Source organism: Salvelinus alpinus, chromosome 14, assembly GCF_045679555.1.
Source record: "Salvelinus alpinus chromosome 14, SLU_Salpinus.1, whole genome shotgun sequence".
NCBI classification, from domain to species: Eukaryota; Metazoa; Chordata; class Actinopteri; order Salmoniformes; family Salmonidae; genus Salvelinus; species Salvelinus alpinus.
The window spans coordinates 4308618-4328992 of NC_092099.1; the positions used below are offsets into that span (position 1 = coordinate 4308618).

The 20375-nt window shown below is 43.2% G+C and overlaps 1 protein-coding gene across 1 annotated transcript in view; it reads right to left on the bottom strand.

Moving 5' to 3' along the window:
- Window positions 1-20375, bottom strand: part of itgbl1 (integrin, beta-like 1) — a 139105-nt gene that overhangs the window by 2335 nt on the left and 116395 nt on the right. Inside the window, exons 9-10 of the mRNA XM_071341953.1 lie at window positions 16814-16960; window positions 9056-9175 (exon numbers count right to left, since the gene is read on the bottom strand). Of these exons, the coding sequence (XP_071198054.1) occupies window positions 9056-9175; window positions 16814-16960 (267 nt within the window). The remainder of the gene's footprint in view (window positions 1-9055; window positions 9176-16813; window positions 16961-20375) is intronic.

Genomic DNA, 20375 nt, shown 5'->3' on the forward strand with positions numbered 1-20375 from the left:
CCTTATAAATAACATTTATGTGAGGCTTCACAAAGCATATATAACCCTGTCATGCATCTTGGTAGAGCATTGCAATGCCAGGATAGTGGGTTTGAATCCTGGGATCACACATATGTAAAAATGTATTCACGCATGGCTGTAAGTTTGCTTTGGATAAAACTGTCTGCTAAATTGTATATATTATATTATATTACTCTAAAAAATTATAGGATGGCCCAACCTCTTTCTCTCTTGGGATCATAGTCAATATTGGACCTGACCTCAACCTTCCCCAAAACTTTGATAGGGCCTTTTAAAATCCGTTATTATTTTTTGCCTACTTCAGTTTTTTTCCCAAATTTCGTTTTCTCATTTTTGTTTATTCATGTTTCATATTTCCCAATTTTTTTCTGGTTTTACCATTTTCTTCACACTTTTTAATATATAAACAAAAACAAATGATTTTCTGTGTTTACAACAATGCTTAATCCACATCAGGGGATGACTTTTGCGGTCTTGGAAAAATCTTAGAAACTTACATTTGGAGTGTAGTTGACCTTTAATTCAGTGAGCATTCCCTGCAATGTTGTTTGGTTAGCACGTGATGATTATGCATTCCATATGCAGTGTTTCACATTGTGGCGGTCAATGGAATGGGTTGAATAAAAGGCCAGCAACACTTTGTATTATTCAGAGCCCCATGAAATGACACCATATATACATTTTACAGACCCTACTGAGTATTCCCTACAATATTTTTACTGTGGCACCCAGAATTGTTCTTGCTTTTAGCCAATATGTATTCCATATACAGTGATTCGCATTGTGGGCATTTATTTGGCCTTTGAACATGGTTTTAAACCCAAATTTTATTCAAATGTCACTTAAATATGAAATAAGCATTATTGTTAATGTTTAGACAATTATGTTTCATATATCATGAATAAATCCAGGTTATTGACACTTTTCTACTATTATGTCGGGGAACATTATTTTCGCATTTTTTCGAAATTCCGTGACCCGGAAGTACTATTTTAGTGACGAGATGCTGATCATGTAAGGAGTTCGCAAATCAAATGACTACTTGTGGTGCCACTGGACTGCGGAAAACAAGTAACTTAACCTTTATTTATTGCAATTTCAAGTCGTTTGTAGTAGTTTAGTTACATACTGTAGCTACCTCAATCGTTATTTCAAATGTATTTGGTGACTTCACAGCAATTGCTAGCTAGCCGAAATGTAGCTAGCTAGCAGGCTCAGTTAAATAAGGGACAGATTGAAATGCACTGGTATTTGGTAATTGGTATTTTATTAGGATCCCCATTAGCTTTTGTAAAAGCAGCAGCTACTCTTCCTGGGGTCCACACAAAACATGAAACGTCACACAAAATGACATAATACAGAAAATCAATAGACAAGAACAGCTCAAGGACAGAACTACATCAAAAAAATTTAAAGGCACACGTACCCTACATATCAATGCATACACACAAACTATCCAGGTCAAATAGGGGAGAGGCGTTGTGCCGCGAGGTGATGCTTTATCTGTTTTTGGAAACCAGTTTTGCTGTTTATTTGAGCAATATGAGATGGAAGGAAGTTTCATTCAATTAGGGCTCTATATAATACTGTACGCTTTCTTGAATTTGTTCTGGATTTGGGGACTGTAAAAAGACCCCTGGTGGCATGTCTCGTGGGATAAGTGTGTGTGTCAGAGCTGTGTGTAAGTTGACTATGCAAACAATTTGGGATTTTCAACACATTGATGTTTCTTCTAAAAAGAAGTAAGTCAACTCTTAGCCAAGAGAGACTGGCATGCATAGTATTTATATCAGCCCTCTGATTACAATTAAGAGCAAAACCTGTCCCTCTGTTCTGGGCCAGCTGCAGCTTAACTAGGTCTTTCCTTGCAGCACCGGACCACACGACTGGACAATAATCAAGATTAGACAAAACTAGAGCCTGCAGAACTTGTTTTTTGGAGTGTAGTGTCAAAAAAACAGAACATATCTTTATTACAGACCTCTCCCCATCTTTACAACCATTGATGTTGCTTCTTTATTCAGAACAACAGTTTTCAGCTGTGCTAACATAATTGCAAAAGGGTTTTCTAATGATCAATTAGCCTTTTAAAATGATCAACTTGGATTAGCTAACACAACGTGCCATTGGAACACAGGAGTGATGGTTGCTGATAATGGGCCTCTGTACACCTATGTAGATATTCCTTAACAAATCTGCCGTTTCCAGCTACAATAGTCATTTACAACATTAACAATGTCTACACTATATATCTGATCAATTTGATGTTATTTTAATGGACCAAAATGTAATTTTCTTTCAAAAACAAGGACATTTCTAAGTGACCCCAAATGTTTTAACGGTAGTTCAACCTCCCCCATAAGCATGTCTGTGTCTTCTATAGATGTTATATCCTTGTATTGCTTCTGCTGTATCATCAAAATAATTATCTCAGTGAGTTCAGAAATGGCTAATACTGTATATGAATGTCATCTGATGTTAGCATGTTATTGATTTCATGAACCTTATGTCTTAGGCTACATATATTAATATGGGCTATTTTCAGCCCTTTCCTGGGAAGCTTATCAGAGATAGACATAATACTGAAAAGAGCAAATAAAGCAAGAGAACAAAATATATATTCAGCAGTCGATTAATCAATTGGTGTGTGTTCTGTGGGGTTGAAGCTACGAACCCATAGGCTTGGCTCTCATCCCTTCAAGGCTTCTGGGAGGGAGGGTGGACAATGAGCTTGTCATAGCAGATGTAAGCTATGTCCCCACGCACTCTGGCAGCTTTCATGGCTGGAATCAGTTATTTTCTCTTCTGGCGCACAGATTCAGGATAGTCCTCGTTGAGGAAGATATACATTCCTCTCAAGTTCTTGGCTCTTTCCAGAACAGCTACATTGTCCTTGAACGTCAGGAACTTGACCACTATTGGCCTGGGCCTATCACCTGGGCCGGTGGTGGGTTTTCCAGTCTTGTGGGTGTGCTCCACCTCACTCTTCTTGTGGTCCATCTTCAATTTCTCAGAAATCATTTCCCTCACGTTGTCCTCAGACTCCATCCAGGTCTCATGTGGAGATTCTGCAATACCGTCCACAACCATGTTGTTCCGCCTTGATTGTCTTTCCGCCTTGATTGTCCCATTGTTATCCTGGATTCACACACAGAATTGATGTCCTCTCTCAATGACTTACAGATTGCTGTCATCTTGCCATTCTCGTGTTTCAACTCATCGAGTTGACCCTGGGAGAACTGCAAACTGTTCTTCAGGTCCTGGACCTCTGGTAAGGTCGCCCATTCTTTTATGGGTAGAATCCACAAGTATTTGGACAAATCACTTGAAGCTATTTTCTTATTGTTGTAACAACTGCTTGTAGGTCTCTTTGTTCATTTAAAAGATCCTTCTCGTGTGATAGAGAGACACCATTGTCCTCAACGGTACTCCCGCCGGCTTTGGTCTTTGTCATGGTAGCTAGCAAAGTAGGTCACGCTGTTAGTCCTCGCAGTTCCAGACAGGGCAGTTCACGGCGAAGATTGAAAACAACAATCAGCAGGGATCTAGACAGCTACAAACCCGGGACAATCCGCGGTCCCAGCCTCAATGGCTAAACGCGTTGCGGGCTGTTCAAGAAAACCTTGCTAGCTTGATGTGCAGCTAGCTAGCAGCTAAGCTAGCTGCGACACCAAATAGCTCCTCAGACCCATTCTTGGTCGGCAGGATCACTGGAAAGAGACAAGCAGTCCCAGCAACTGATGCCAACTGCGTTGCGGGTTGAAAACTAAGAAGCTAGCTACCAAGAACCTTCCATTACACTTTCAAACAACAAACTTTTCAAACAAACAAAACCGAGCTCTTCCTCATTCCACGTTCAACAAGAAGCAACGTTTGGCAGCTGTGTCAAACACCATTGACCACCATTGGGGGAGGGATGGTCCAAAATAGTGTTTTGCTTTGTTGAGGGTTTTATTGGGCACAGGGGAGAGTAGTGTGTTTTTCCTTGGTTTACATTGGCTCTTCTGCTTGTGTTTTCCCTATAAACATTGGCTTGACTATTGATGTTGATATTACCCTAATAAAGTTTAGAAATGCTTTTGCATTTTTTTTAATGATACCTTGAATTGGACCATCCCCCCCAGTAAATTCGATCTCTCCCTAAAAATCCCCCTAGATACAGTCACATCTCCTAGTCACGTCATGAGATTTGTAAATTAAAGAGGAATATAATAATACGAACCAAATGGAGTTTACCACCTCCCCGTTTAGAGTTTCTGGCGCAGCACAGAAATGCCTTATCCAGATGGAACCATCATGCAGTCCCTCCAGCAGGCAGAGAGGCAAGAGGCAAGAGGCATTCGCCCGCCAGTGCAGGATCAAGCTACACTATTCACAACCATGTGTGATGTTCAATGTAATTGCATTGCTGGACTTTTTAAAACTTAATGTATTTGTATTGTTCTAAAAATGTACAAATAAAAGGAAATGTATGGTTTCAACATGTCTTTTAATGTTTATTTGTTTTAGCTATCGTTCAGGGCAGGTTGGGCTTTCCTGTTTTGCATGTTATTTTGGCATTAATACGTGTCACACATCAGTTTGCAAACAATGCAAAAAATATATATATCGTTGAGTTAATAAAGATGCATACAAACATGATCTCTTTTTAGTTTTCTTGAGTAAGGCAGCTCCAAAAGGTGTTTCAGCCTAGCTCAGTGCTTTCTGTGGTGGTGGGGCAGGCCAGCAGAAAATACGGAGTGTTGCGCCGTGATTGGCTCAGTGCTCTGTCACTCATGGGGACACTACGTCACCTAAGGGTAGAGCTAGAACATTCAAGTCCCTGGGTGCTGCCATAGAATTACAGTAGAAGTGCCCAGCTAAGAAGACTCAAGGCCATTGGACACAGATAAAATGACGTCAAATCACATATCTATAGTAGCTTTGATTGGACATGTCAACATCATACTTTCAAAATCTTAGCTAGCTGTCATCATCATGAATAAAGTCGACAATCTACTGGCAAATCCTTTTTAATCCTTGTCATATGAAGAGAAATAATGAAGAGAAAGTATAAATAAAACCTATCGGTGCTCATCAGCCATTGGATATAAGTTGGAAAGTTGGAAATCGCTAATTCAACAATGAGTGGTTTGGAAGGAATCAGTGGCTAACTGCAAGCGTTGCAAAGCCTGCTATTCAGTGGAGTGGCTGTGTAGTCCCAAGTCTAAGATTAAGGGTCTCTTTTCCCAGTTTAAAATTATAAACATTCATCGTTGGCCATGTTGTCAATGAAGCATGATTTATGCCGCGCTCAAAAAAAACTTAACTCGGAACTGCAAAATCTGACTTTAGTGAGTTCAAGACAACTGGGAATTCTGGAAAAACGAGCTACAACTGGGAAAATAATTGTTGAACTTTCGTCCAACTCGGGAGATCACTGACATTATGATGATTCAAACTTTTTTTGTGTGTTCCAAGTTGTCTTGAAAGCACCATAAATTCAGAGAATGTCAGACTTTGATGACAAAGTTTGATGACAAAATTTGCCCACGAAGGACCGGCGTGCCACCTTTCTGTTCAAGTGAACACAGCACAACAAGGTGAGTCCAAACATGTCTTGTATGCTGCTGTATAAAATATGTAATATGCCAGGGAGATATGTATACTGAGGCTAAGAAAGTAATACTAAGTGTACGTTGTGTAGTAAGCTGTTAGTAGCCCATGTGCCTCACCCTAATAATTTGGTCTATTTTCACCTCTTAATTCCGCCTACTATTCTGACTTGGTGGTGCACATGTAGCCTATAACCTGTTTTTGAGAAATGTAATCATTGAAAATTGTAAGAGCTTTCATTGTCTGCTTATATGCCCCCTTTATTTATCCTACCGTTGTGATTTGGTGTACAGGGAGAACACTGTAAGAAAGGCCCATGTTCTGAATTTTGTGGCTGTTCATTTAAAAAGTGCTGAACAAATAGCTATATCGACTACCTCTGTCCTAGCTCGCTCATTAATGTCTTAATCGAAATTACGCATTGTCTCTTATCCGCTCATCGTCCCCTTATGCCATAGTTTGTACATCTCAATTGTCAGTAGAAACCACATTTGTTTAAGCAAGTCAGACATATGAGCTATGTTTTTTTTTAAAGGCAGTAAATGAGGCTGAATGAACTGTTTCGCTGCCAGACAAGACTCCGCTGATAGCCAGGTGTAGCAGTGGGAAGATGTTGGGACTCCGCTGTTGGGACAGCTTTATGTACGCCCTAACAGTTTGTGGGCACCGTTAGTCACTCTTACAGTGCAATTAATGTATTGTATTGTGTTGTGTAGTAGCTTTGCTGGCATGCATCCCACATTATGAATTTTTTGCCCCAACAAGATGTACATGCTAAAATCGCCACTGGTGCTAATACATTTGTGTTTATATCATTAAGCCTTTATGTATGTGTTTTGAATGACCAAAGGGTCTGACTTTAAATTAAGCATAGCGTCATGCGATATCGTCTTTATGGGTGTGTTATGAATGGCCAAAAATACTTCAAACTAAGTATTACAGGAAACTCCATAAAGTGTTATTAAGGTTCTACTGCTAATGAAGTTTCTCGTGATCCACAGGTTACTGTAGGGTGTGAGAGATATTTAAATTGGTTAATGGACCTGCAAAGCTTGCGTTTGTGTGTGTGTGTGTGTCAGAACCAAGATGATTTGGAGTAGTCCAACCTGAGACTACCGCACTAGGTATTCCTCTTCTGTTCCCACGCTGGTTGATTACAACCTGTTATCAATGGTGCCAACATTTTGTGGCTGATCTTTCAGTGGGGGAGTGGGTGAATGTGTCAAAGACCTGACTGGGCCCAGCACCGCACGGTATGGCTCGTTTTTGTTGTGTGCATATTTGTGTACTGAGGAACATGTAACTTGGTTCCAGAAGAAAGCCACTTTCAATTTCTTTAAGTTGGGGGCTTTTTTAAGTTGGTGTAACATCGTCCCCAGTATATTGCCCACACAGCACATACATTTGTATATACAGTATAGTGTATGTGGACACTCCTTCAAATTAGTGGATTTGGCTATTTCAGCCACACCCGTTGCTGACAGGTGTATAAAATTGAGCACACAGCCATGCAATCTCGATAGCCAAACATTGGCAGTAGAATGGCCTTACTGAAGAGCTCAGAGACTTTCAACGTGGCACAGTCATAGGATGCCACCTTTCCCAAAAGTCAGTTTGACAAATTTCTGCCCTGCTAGAGCTGCTCCGGTCAACTATAAGTGCTGTCATTGTGAAGTTCAGCAACAACGGCTCAGCTGCGAAGTGGTAGGCCACAAAAGCTCGCAGAATGGGACCGCCGAGTGCTGAAGTGCGTAGCGAGTAAAAATCGTCTGTCCTTGGTTGTAACACTCACTACCGAGTTCCAAGCTGCCTCTGGAAGCAATGTCAGCACAATAACTGTTCGTCAGGAGCTTCATGAATGGGGTTTCCATAGCCGAGCAGCTGCACACAAGCCTAAGATCACCACGCGCAATGCCAAACATCGGCTAGAGTGGTGTAAGGCTTGCCGCCTTTGGACCCTGGAGCAGTGGAAACGCGTTCTCGGAAATTATGAATTAGGCTTCACAATTAGGCTTCATCCGCCAAACACAGATTCGTCTGACGGACGAATCTGTGTTTGGCGGATGCCAGGAGAATGACACCAGCCCGAATGCTTAGTGCCTACTGTAAAGTTTGGTGGAGGAGGAATAATGGTCTGGGGCTGTTTTTTTATGGTTCCAGTGAAGGGAAATCTTAACGCTACAGCATACAATGACATTCTAGATGATTCTGTGCTTCCAACTATGAGGCAACAGTTCAGGGAAGGCCCTTTCCTGTTTCAGCATGACAATGCCCCCGTGCACAAAGCAAGGTCCATACAGAAATGGTTTGTCAAGATTGGTGTGGAAGAACTTGACTGGCTTGCACAGAGCCCTGACCTCAACCACATCAAACACCTTTGTGATGAATTGGAACAGCAATTGCGAGCCAGGCCTAATCGCCAACATGAGTGCCCGACCTCACTAATGCTCATGGCTGAATGGAAGCAAGTCCCTGCAGTAATGTTCCAACATCTAGTGGAAAGCCTTCCCAGAAGAGTGGGCTGTTATAGCAGAAAAGGGTGGAGCAAATCCATAGTAACGCCCATGATTTTGGAAGGAGATGTTTGACAATCAGGTGTCCACATACTTTTGGTCATGTAGTGTATAAGCCTGGGATACCAACCATTCAAAGTTGGCCTTAGTGGGAGTGACCATAGAACACTATAGGAGTGACCTGAGTCAAGTATTTTTCAATGTCACTAGTTGGGTGTGCAACTCTCTTTATTTGTATAGCTCATCGTCACTACTTAACACAGTCAGAAAGTCATAATTATGGATAAACCCTGCCCATTTCCAGAATTTATCTTCCTAAAATGTGATTTTAAACCTAACCTTAACTAATGAAGACCATGTTTGATGCGTTGGTCCACCAGACCTTCCGCACATTTTGGTGGATGTGTCTGGGAACAAGATGAGGTGTAATGTGACTAACATGACATCCCTTTAGAGAGTATGCCGTCCTTCAGCACACTGTCACCCTTCACAAAGCAAATGTTTATATCATATTCTACATAGTGGGCTATTTCACGTTTGACGCTGGTGATTATGTCACATGCCACATTTATGGACCTTTTATAAAGCATGACATATGGTTATAGAATATTTGCAACACACTTATGTAGTGCTTATTGAAGGCATTATGAATCCTTTATAAGCTAAACGTAATTTAAAGTGTGCTCTTATTGTGGTGTTCAGCATTAGTGGAGAGAAGATGGCACTTCTGGATGAGAGCTGGGCTGTTAAGAGGAAAGTCTCTCTTTCCTCCTGTCTTTCCGCTCACTCGTTCTCCCTCTCTTTTCTTTGTCTGGGTCTTTCTCTCCTGCTCGTTGACACCAAGCCAAGGCCATTATCGGCGGGAGAATTGGGCCTTGGACAGAGGATTTAGGTGTGTGTGTGTGTTTGCGTGGTCTATACCGTACCTGTGCAGATGAGTCCGTCGTGCTTATCGCACTCTCTGTCGTCACACTCACAGTACTCCCCAGAGACCCACCAATCCTGAGGAGATCCAGAGCAGATACACCGGCCACAATGACACGACCCTGCCAGAGCACACACACACATTCACGCAAACACACACATACACACACAACAACAATGGACGTTCAAGTGATCAACAAAATAATTACAGTTATAAGAATATAAGGATAGATTTGTGAGGACAAGGTACTGTGCTCACAACCATAGTGTATTGTAGTCCTGACCCTTTTTTAAATTGTGACTGAATTAATACACTGCTCAAAAAAATAAAGGGAACACTAAAATAACACATCCTAGATCTGAATGAATGAAATATTCTTATTAAATACTTTTTTCTTTACATAGTTGAATGTGCTGACAACATAATCACACAAAAATTATCAATGGAAATCTAATTTATCAACCCATGGAGGTCTGGATTTGGAGTCACACTCAAAATTAAAGTGGAAAACCACACTACAGGCTGATCCAACGTTGATGTAATGTCCTTAAAACAAGTCAAAATGAGGCTCAGTAGTGTGTGTGGCCTCCATGTGCCTGTATGACCTCCCTACAACGCCTGGGCATGCTCCTGATGAGGTGGCGGATGGTCTCCTGAGGGATCTCCTCCCAGACCTGGACTAAAGCATCCGCCAACTCCTGGACAATCTGTGGTGCAACGTGGCGTTGGTGGATGGAGCGAGACATGATGTCTCAGATGTGCTCAATTGGATTCAGGTCTGGGGAACGGGCGGGCCAGTCCATAGCATCAATGCCTTCCTCTTGCAGGAACTGCTGACACACTCCAGCCACATGAGGTCTAGCATTGTCTTGCATTAGGAGGAACCCAGGGCCAACCGCACCAGCATATGGTCTCACAAAGGGTCTGAGGATCTCATCTCGGTACCTAATGGCAGTCAGGCTACCTCTGGTGAGCACATGGAGGGCTGGGCTGCCCCCCAAAGAAATGCCACCCCACACCATGACTGACCCACCGCCAAACCGGTCATGCTGGAGGATGTTGCAGGCAGCAGAACGTTCTCCACGGCGTCTCCAGACTCTGTCACGTCTGTCACACGTGCTCATATGCTCAGTGTGAACCTGCTTTCATCTGTGAAGAGCACAGGGCGCCAGTGGCGAATTTGCCAATATTGGTGTTCTCTGGCAAATGCCAAACGTCCTGCACGGTGTTGGGCTGTAAGCACAACCCCCACCTGTGGACGTCGGGCCCTCATACCACCCTCATGGAGTCTGTTTCTGACCGTTTGAGCAGACACATGCACATTTGTGGCCTGCTGGAAGTCATTTTGCAGGGCTCTGGCAGTGCTCCTCCTGCCCGTCCTTGCACAAAGGCGGAGGTAGCGGTCCTGCTGCTGGGTTGTTGCCCTCCTACGGCCTCCTCCACGTCTCCTGATGTACTGGCCTGTCTCCTGGTAGCGCCTCCATGCTCTGGACACTACGCTGACAGACACAGCAAACCTTCTTGCCACAGCTCGCATTGATGTGCCATCCTGGATGAGCTGCACTACCTGAGCCACTTGTGTGGGTGGTAGACTCCATCTCATGCTACCACTAGAGTGAGAGCACCGCCAGCATTCAAAAGTGACCAAAACATCAGCCAGGATGCATAGGAACTGAGAAGTGGTCTGTGGTCACCACCTGCAGAACCACTCCTTTATTGGGGGTGTCTTGCTAATTGCCTATAATTTCCACCTGTTGTCTATTCCATTTGCACAACAGCATGTGAAATTTATTGTCAATCAGTGTTGCTTCCTAAGTGGACAGTTTGATTTCACAGAAGTGTGATTGACTTGGAGTTACATTGTGTTGTTTAAGTGTTCCCTTTATTTTTTTGAGCAGTGTATATATAAGACAGGCTGGTACCAACCAGTGGGACGTAGTTTTCCCATGCTTGTCCACCCCTTAAGTAAATCACACCAGCTATACTTTTACCTGGGAATCGTCCCCAGCAAACTTTCACTGTAAAAGTCTGTGCTCCTTTGGCTACCCCAGTACTTCCTCTCCTGAACAACAAAAGCACCGTCCTTGCATTTCTCCCATCAGATAGTGCTACTGTGCGCTCCAGTGCACGTCAAGGGCAGTGAGCGACGGGCTGGATAGTGAGGTGTTAAATGCTTGGAAAGGGCATACAAAGCAGGCAGACGGACGAGAGGGGAACGAATCTCTCATGGCTGTAACCCGGGAGAGGTCTTTTCAGTCTCCACTATTTATCCCCATAGACTACCCACTGGGCACAGACGTCAGTTCAACGTCTAGTTTCGTTTTACATTTGGTTGAGTTGTCAACTGACATGAATTCAATGTGAAATCAACTAAACATTTCAGCATATCATTGGATTTAAGTTAAAAGTTGGGTGACGACTTTTTGCAAATCAAATTCCTTTTCTGTGTTTATTCAACGTCATCACGTAGATGTTTTTGGTTGAAATGACGTTGAAACAACATTGATTCAATCACTTTTTGCCCAGTGGGTAGTGTGTGCCTGAAGGATGGCAGTGTGAGAGTTGAAGGGTTGACTCTACTTGAGTCTTGGGTTACCGCTTGTTGTCATGAATCTTGTTCTGGAGGCAGCTCTGCAGAGTGGTCACTAGCTGGCACAGCTAAAAAGTCATAAAATCTGGTTTTAAACCTAAACCTAAGCCTAACCTTTACCCTAACTGAAGAGGATAGTCTTATGCTTGTGTCTGAGTGCAGAGGAGCATGGTGAAACATGCACATCTCCATTGTGCAGCCTAAGAAGGTGTGAGAGACCAGAGGGTGAGGATGTCCTAAGATGGACAACATACCTTTGGTTTAGTAGATCACTGACAGTACTCCATACTCCAGTAATCTCCATGCACCTGACATTTGGCTGACATCTCAGTGTGACATGCAAGTTGTTCTTTGGTTACATAGCTGAATAGAGTATATGGCCTCCAACACATACAGTGCCTTCAGAACGTATTCAGACCCCTTGACTTTTTCCAGCCTTATTCTAAAATGTATTAAATTGTTTGTTTTTTTTCCTCATCAATCTACACACAATACCCCATAATGACAAAGCATAAACAGGTTTTTAGAAATGTTTGTTAATTTATAGAAACTTAAAAACTGAAATATCACATTTATATAAGTATTCAGATCCTTTACTCAGTACTTTGTTGAAGCACTTTTGGCAGTGATTACAGCCTCGAGTCTTCTTGGGTATGACACTACAACCTTGGCACACATGTATTTGGGGGAGATTCTCCCATTTCTTTTCTGCAGATCCTCTCAAGCTCTGTCAGGTTGAATGGAGAGCGCCGCTGTACAGCTATTTTCAGGTCTCTACAGAGATGTTCGATCGGGTTTGGGTCCGGGCTCTGAGATGGTGCCAGGTTTCCTTCAGACGTGACGCTTGGCATTCAGGCCAAAGAGTTCAATCTTGGTTTCATCAGACCAGAGACTCTTGTTGCTCATGGTCTGTGAGTCTTCAGGTGCCTTTTGGCAAACTCCAAGTGGGCTGTCATGTGCCTTTTACTGAAGAGTGGCTTCCGTCTGGCCACTCTACCATAAAGGCCTGATTGGTGGGGTGCTGCAGATGGTTGTCCTTCTGGAAGGTTCTCCCATCTCCACAGAGGAACTCCAGCTTTGTCAGAGTGACCATTGAGTTCTTGGTCATCTCCCTGACTAAGGTCCTTCTACCCCGATTGCTCAGTTTGGCTGGGCAGCCAGCTCTAGTCTTGGTGGTCAAAAGCTTCTTCCATTTACGAATGATGGAGGCCACTGTGTTCTTGGGGACCCTTCCCCTGATGTGTGCCTAGACACAATCCTGTCTCTGAGCTCTATGGACAATTGTTTCAACCCCATGGCTTGTTTTTTGCTCTGACATGCACTGTCAACAGTGGGACCATATAAAGACAGGTGTGTGCCTTTCCAAATCGTGTTAAATCAATTGAAATTACCACAGGTGGACTCCAATCAAGTTGTAGAAACATCTCAAGGATGATCAAAGGAAACAGGATGCACCTGAGCTCAACTTCGAGTCTCATAGCAAAGGGTCTGAATACTTATGTAAATAAGGTATCTTTTTTAAATTTGTTTATACATTTGCAAAAATGTCTATCAACCTGTTTTTGCTTTGTTATTATGGGGTACTGTGTGTAGATTGCTGAGGATTTTTAAAATGTAATCCATATTATAATAAGGCTGTAACGTAACAAATTGTGGGAAAAGTAAAGGGGTCTGAATACTTTGCGAAGGCACTGTAGATATACCATGGATATTGGGTACACTCAGGACCTGCGCCGAGCCTTTTCTGGGCCCTAAGTGAGATCGGCCCCCATAGGCAGCAGGACCTCCTTTCCTGTCCAAATAAAATATTTAAATATTGATAATTTGTTCGACTGAGACGTGTGCCGACAGAAAGACACATCAATCTCAGATAAATCATCTTAGCGAGCAAAACAGCGCCCCTTTGTCTCGGTATTTGTAGCCCAAAAAGAGTATGGCATGTCATACTATTTCTGGCCACACAGCATCAGATACATGGGCTACATATACTGAGACAGAGGGGCGCTGTTTTGCTTGATTGCATGCTTTCTCCGGCGAGAGAAAGTAGTTTCTTCTCCCAACAGTAGAGCCTGATCCTCTCCTTCTCCCGATCATTGGAGGTGTCTTGCCCAGTTGATAATCATCCCGATAATTGCCTCAAAACTGACCCTAAACTATATTGAAACAAATGTCACATATAATAAAAGATTAAATAAATGAAGTAAAGTATAATGGGGGAGAAAGGGGGAGAATGGGTAAGTTGATGAGTGAGAGACAGCAAACGATGCATAATCATGTAATCACCAATTGTGAATGAAGAACAGGGCGGGCCATCCTATTGTGTTGATCTATTCTAATGATATACCCTATATCAGTCCACCGAATCCAAGCAGTCTCATCAGTCTACTCTGGCGTACTTGACCAAGACGAATGGATGCACATGCTGTGTTTGCTCTGCTACAAAATCGAAATGAAAACGACTCAGATGGCAGGGAAGAAATGAATCATGACATCTCTGAGGATTATTCTCCTGATTCTGAGCCTAAGCCTGAGCCTACAACTCCGAGGCCTAAGCGCAAAAAAAGACAGAACGCTGCACGCCCTGATCATGTATCCGGAGCCATCACCAAATGAACAGGTGAGACTGGAGAGAGGAGGGACAGCACCAACAGAACAAGCCGGTGACAGTGCCACGGGCTGATTATGAGCACAACATGTCATCACTGAGAGAGCACGTCCTACATCTCAAGCAGAAAACAAGATCCGCATCACACTCTGTGACATGGACATGCTCCAACTGATGCCATTGCTCGAAGACGCACACAGTGTAAGCGCGAGCTGACATTAATTGACTATTTTTGCCTGCTCTCATAATGACACTAAATTATAATACCATTATTGGTTTTGTGCTGATTTTCACTCTTTATCAAGTACAAAAAGTTGTTACCACATGCCAACGCATATAGTTCCTGTTTCAGTGATAGAACGCTTGCCCTTATTTATATTGATTTTTTATATATACCCTACATTAACATAAACTAATAAATGCATTTTTTTTTTAATTCTAAAGTTAGCTAAGACCTTCATAAACACAACCAAATGATTATTTTTGCATATACAGTGGGGAGAACAAGTATTTGATACACTGCCGATTTTGCAGGTTTTCCTACTTACAAAGCATGTACAGGTCTGTAATTTTTATCATAGGTACACTTCAACTGTGAGAGACGGAATCTAAAACAAAAATCCAGAAAATCACAGTGTATGATTTTTAAGTAATTAATTTGCATTTTATTGCATGACATAAGTATTTGATCACCTACCAACCAGTAAGAATTCCAGCTCTCACAGACCTGTTAGTTTTTCTTTAAGAAGTCCTCCTGTTCTCCACTCATTACCTGTATTAACTGCACCTGTTTGAACTCGTTACCTGTATAAAAGACACCTGTCCACACACTCAATCAAACAGACTCCAACCTCTCCACAATGGCCAAGACCAGAGAGCTGTGTAAGGACATCAGGGATAAAATTGTAGACCTGCACAAGGCTGGGATGGGCTACAGGACAATAGGCAAGCAGCTTGGTGAGAAGGCAACAACTGTTGGCGCAGATATTAGAAAATGGAAGAAGTTCAAGATGACGGTCAATCACCCTTGGTCTGGGGCTCCATGCAAGATCTCACCTCGTGGGGCATCAATGATCATGAGGAAGGTGAGGGATCAGCCCAGAACTACACGGCAGGACCTGGTCAATGACCTGAAGAGAGCTGGGACCACAGTCACAAAGAAAACCATTAGTAACACACTACGCCGTCATGGATTAAAATCCTGCAGAGCACGCATGGTCCCCCTGCTCAAGCCAGCGCATGTCCAGGCCCGTCTGAAGTTTGTCAATGACCATCTGGATCATCCAGAGGAGGAATGGAAGAAGGTCATGTGGTCTGATGAGACAAAAATAGAGCTTTTTGGTCTAAACTCCACTCGCCGTGTTTGGAGGAAGAAGAAGGATGAGTACAACCCCAAGAACACCATCCCAACCGTGAAGCATGGAGGTGGAAACATCATTCTTTGGGGATGCTTTTCTGCAACGGGGACAGGACTACTGCACCGTATTGAGGGGAGGATGGATGGGGCCATGTATCGCGAGATCTTGGCCAACAACCTCTTTCCCTCAGTAAGAGCATTGAAGATGGGTCGTGGCTGGGTCTTCCAGCATGTCAACGACCTGAAACACACAGCCAGAGCAACTAAGGAGTGGCTTCATAAGAAGCATCTCAAGGTCCTGGAGTGGCCTAGCCAGTCTCCAGACCTGAACCCAATAGAAAATCTTTGGAGGGAGCCGAAAGTCCGTATTGCCCAGCGACAGCCCCGAAACCTGAATGATCTGGAGAAGGTCTGTATGGAGGAGTGGGCCAAAATCCCTGCTGCAGTGTGTGCAAACCTGGTCAAGAACTACAGGAAACGTATGATCTCTGTAATTGCAAACTAAGGTTTCTGTACCAAATATTAAGTTCTGCTTTTCTGATGTATCAAATACTTATGTCATGCAATAAAATGCAAATTAATTACTTAAAAATCATACAATGTGATTTTCTGGATTTTTGTTTTAGATTCCGTCTCTCACAGTTGAAGTGTACCTATGAAAAAAATTACAGACCTCTACATGCTTTGTAAGTAGGAAAACCTGCAAAATCAGCAGTGTATCAAATACTTGTTCTCCCCACTGTACATACAATCTATGAATTACACTGTCAGAATGACTGCTCATTAGCTTGAAGGTGGATCCCTCCAGGCCCAACGTCTCTAGTAAAAAAATAAATAATGTGCAGCGCATGCAGACATAGGAGGTCCAGTGGAAAAAAAGAACCCCCCCTATGGAAATCAAATTCCCATCCAACAGATTTGTTCTGGCGCTGGCCCTGCCAAGCAGCCGGGGCCCTAAGAAACCACTTATGTCGCTTATACCTGAAGCCAGCCCTGGGAAGACTGCAGGTATGAGGTTTTTGTTTCTTAATGCCTGCTACTACCCTAATCTGTGTGATCAGATCTCATGGAAAGCTCTACTCAAGTGGTCTACACAAATCAATGGAGTAGAAAATAATTGAATGGAATGAAATAGTGCAGAGAATAGACACAAAAGAAGCCAAATGAAATACATGAAATCGAATGACAAAGGAAAAAACAAAGGAACCTTTTCCATTGCACATGACTCCATCGGCGGTCTCACACAGCTCTTTGCTCTGAGCGTCAGTCATTTCGCATGTCCGGGGGAACGAGCACAACTTCCCAAACCAGCCGTCACCACAGATACACCGGCCGCATGAACAGAAACCATGACCTGGTGGAAGACAGGTTAGACATACAATATGTTATACAATAGAAACCAGCAGAAACCATGACCTGGTGGGGGACAGGGTAGACATACAGTATGTTATACAATAGAAACCATGACCTGGTGGGGGACAGGTTAGACATACAGTATGTTATACAATAGAAACCATGACCTGGTGGGGGACAGGGTAGACATACAGTATGTTATCCAGTAGAAACCATGACCTGGCGGGGGACAGGGTAGACATACAGTATGTTATACAATAGAAACCAGCAGAAACCATGACCTGGTGGGGGACAGGGTAGACATACAGTATGTTATACAATAGAAACCATGACCTGGTGGGGGACAGGTTAGACATACAGTATGTTATACAATAGAAACCATGACCTGGTGGGGGACAGGGTAGACATACAGTATGTTATACAATAGAAACCATGACCTGTTGGGGGACAGGGTAGACATACAGTATGTTATACAATAGAAACCATGACCTGGTGGGGGACAGGTTAGACATACAGTATGTTATACAATAGAAACCAGTAGAAACCATGACCTGGTGGGGGACAGGGTAGACATACAGTATGGTATACAATAGAAACCAGTAGAAACCATGACCTGGTGGGGGACAGGGTAGACATACAGTATGTTATACAATAGAAACCATGACCTGGTGGGGGACAGGTTAGACATACAGTATGGTATACAATAGAAACCAGTAGAAACCATGACCTGGTGGGGGACAGGGTAGACATACAGTATGTTATACAATAGAAACCATGACCTGGTGGGGGACAGAGTAGACATACAGTATGTTATACAATAGAAACCAGGAGAAACCATGACCTGGTGGGGGACAGGTTAGACATACAGTATGTTATACAATAGAAACCATTACCTGGTGGGGGACAGGTTAGGCATACAGTATGGTATACAATAGAAACCAGCAGAAACCATGACCTGGTGGGGGACAGGGTAGATATACAGTATGTTATACAATAGAAACCAGTAGAAACCATGACCTGGTGGGGGACAGGGTAGACATACAGTATGTTATACAATAGAAACCATGACCTGGTGGGGGACAGGGTAGACATACAGTATGTTATACAATAGAAACCAGCAGAAACCATGACCTGGTGGGGGACAGGGTAGACATACAGTATGTTATACAATAGAAACCATGACCTGTTGGGGGACAGGGTAGACATACAGTATGTTATACAATAGAAACCAGCAGAAACCATGACCTGGTGGGGGACAGGTTAGACATACAGTATGTTATACAATAGAAACCAGCAGAAACCATGACCTGGTGGGGGACAGGTTAGACATACAGTATGGTATACAATAGAAACCAGCAGAAACCATGACCTGGTGGGGGACAGGGTAGACATAAAGTATGTTATAGAATAGAAACCAGCAGAAACCATGACCTGGTGGGGGACAGGGTAGACATACAGTATGTTATAGAATAGAAACCATGACCTGGTGGGGGACATGGTAGACATACGGTATGTTATAGAATAGAAACCATGACCTGGTGGGGGACATGGTAGACATACGGTATGTTATACAATAGAAACCAGTAGAAACCATGACCTGGTGGGGGACAGGGTAGACATACAGTATGTTATACAATAGAAACCATCAGAAACCATGACCTGGTGGGGGACATGGTAGACATACGGTATGTTATACAATAGAAACCAGTAGAAACCATGACCTGGTGGGGGACAGGGTAGACATACAGTGTGTTATACAATAGAAACCAGTAGAAACCATGACACGGTGGGGGACAGGGTAAACATACAGTATGTTACACAATAGAAACCATCAGAAACCATGACCTGGCGGGGGACAGGGTAGACATACAATATGTTATACAATAGAAACCAGTAGAAACCATGACACGGTGGGGGACAGGGTAGACATACAGTATGGTATACAATAGAAACCAGTATAAACCATGACCTGATGGGGGACAGGGTAGACATACAGTATGCTATACAATAGAAACCATGACCTGGCAGGGGACAGGGTAGACATACAGTATGTTATACAATAGAAACCAGTAGAAACCATGACCTGGTGGGGGACAGGGTGGACATACAGTATGCTATACAATAGAAACCATGACCTGGCAGGGGACAGGGTAGACATACAGTATGTTATACAATAGAAACCAGTAGAAACCATGACCTGGTGGGGGACAGGGTAGACATACAGTATGTTATACAATAGAAACCATGACCTGGTGGGGGACAGGTTAGACATACAGTATGTTATACAATAGAAACCATGACCTGGTGGGGGACAGGGTAGACATACAGTATGTTATACAATAGAAACCATGACCTGGTGGGGGACAGGGTAGACATACAGTATGTTATACAATAGAAACCAGCAGAAACCATGACCTGGTGGGGGACAGGGTAGACATACAGTATGGTATACAATAGAAACCAGTAGAAACCATGACCTGGTGGGGGACAGGGTAGACATACAGTATGTTATACAATAGAAACCAGCAGAAACCATGACCTGGTGGGGGACAGGGTAGACATACAGTATGTTATACAATAGAAACCATTACCTGGTGGGGGACAGGTTAGGCATACAGTATGGTATACAATAGAAACCAGCAGAAACCATGACCTGGTGGGGGACAGGGTAGATATACAGTATGTTATACAATAGAAACCAGTAGAAACCATGACCTGGTGGGGGACAGGGTAGACATACAGTATGTTATACAATAGAAACCATGACCTGGTGGGGGACAGGGTAGACATACAGTATGTTATACAATAGAAACCAGCAGAAACCATGACCTGGTGGGGGACAGGGTAGACATACAGTATGTTATACAATAGAAACCATGACCTGTTGGGGGACAGGGTAGACATACAGTATGTTATACAATAGAAACCAGCAGAAACCATGACCTGGTGGGGGACAGGTTAGACATACAGTATGTTATACAATAGAAACCAGCAGAAACCATGACCTGGTGGGGGACAGGTTAGACATACAGTATGTTATAGAATAGAAACTAGCAGAAACCATGACCTGGTGGGGGACAGGGTAGACATACAGTATGTTATAGAATAGAAACCATGACCTGGTGGGGGACATGGTAGACATACGGTATGTTATAGAATAGAAACCATGACCTGGTGGGGGACATGGTAGACATACGGTATGTTATACAATAGAAACCAGTAGAAACCATGACCTGGTGGGGGACAGGGTAGACATACAGTATGTTATACAATAGAAACCATCAGAAACCATGACCTGGTGGGGGACATGGTAGACATACGGTATGTTATACAATAGAAACTAGTAGAAACCATGACCTGGTGGGGGACAGGGTAGACATACAGTGTGTTATACAATAGAAACCAGTAGAAACCAT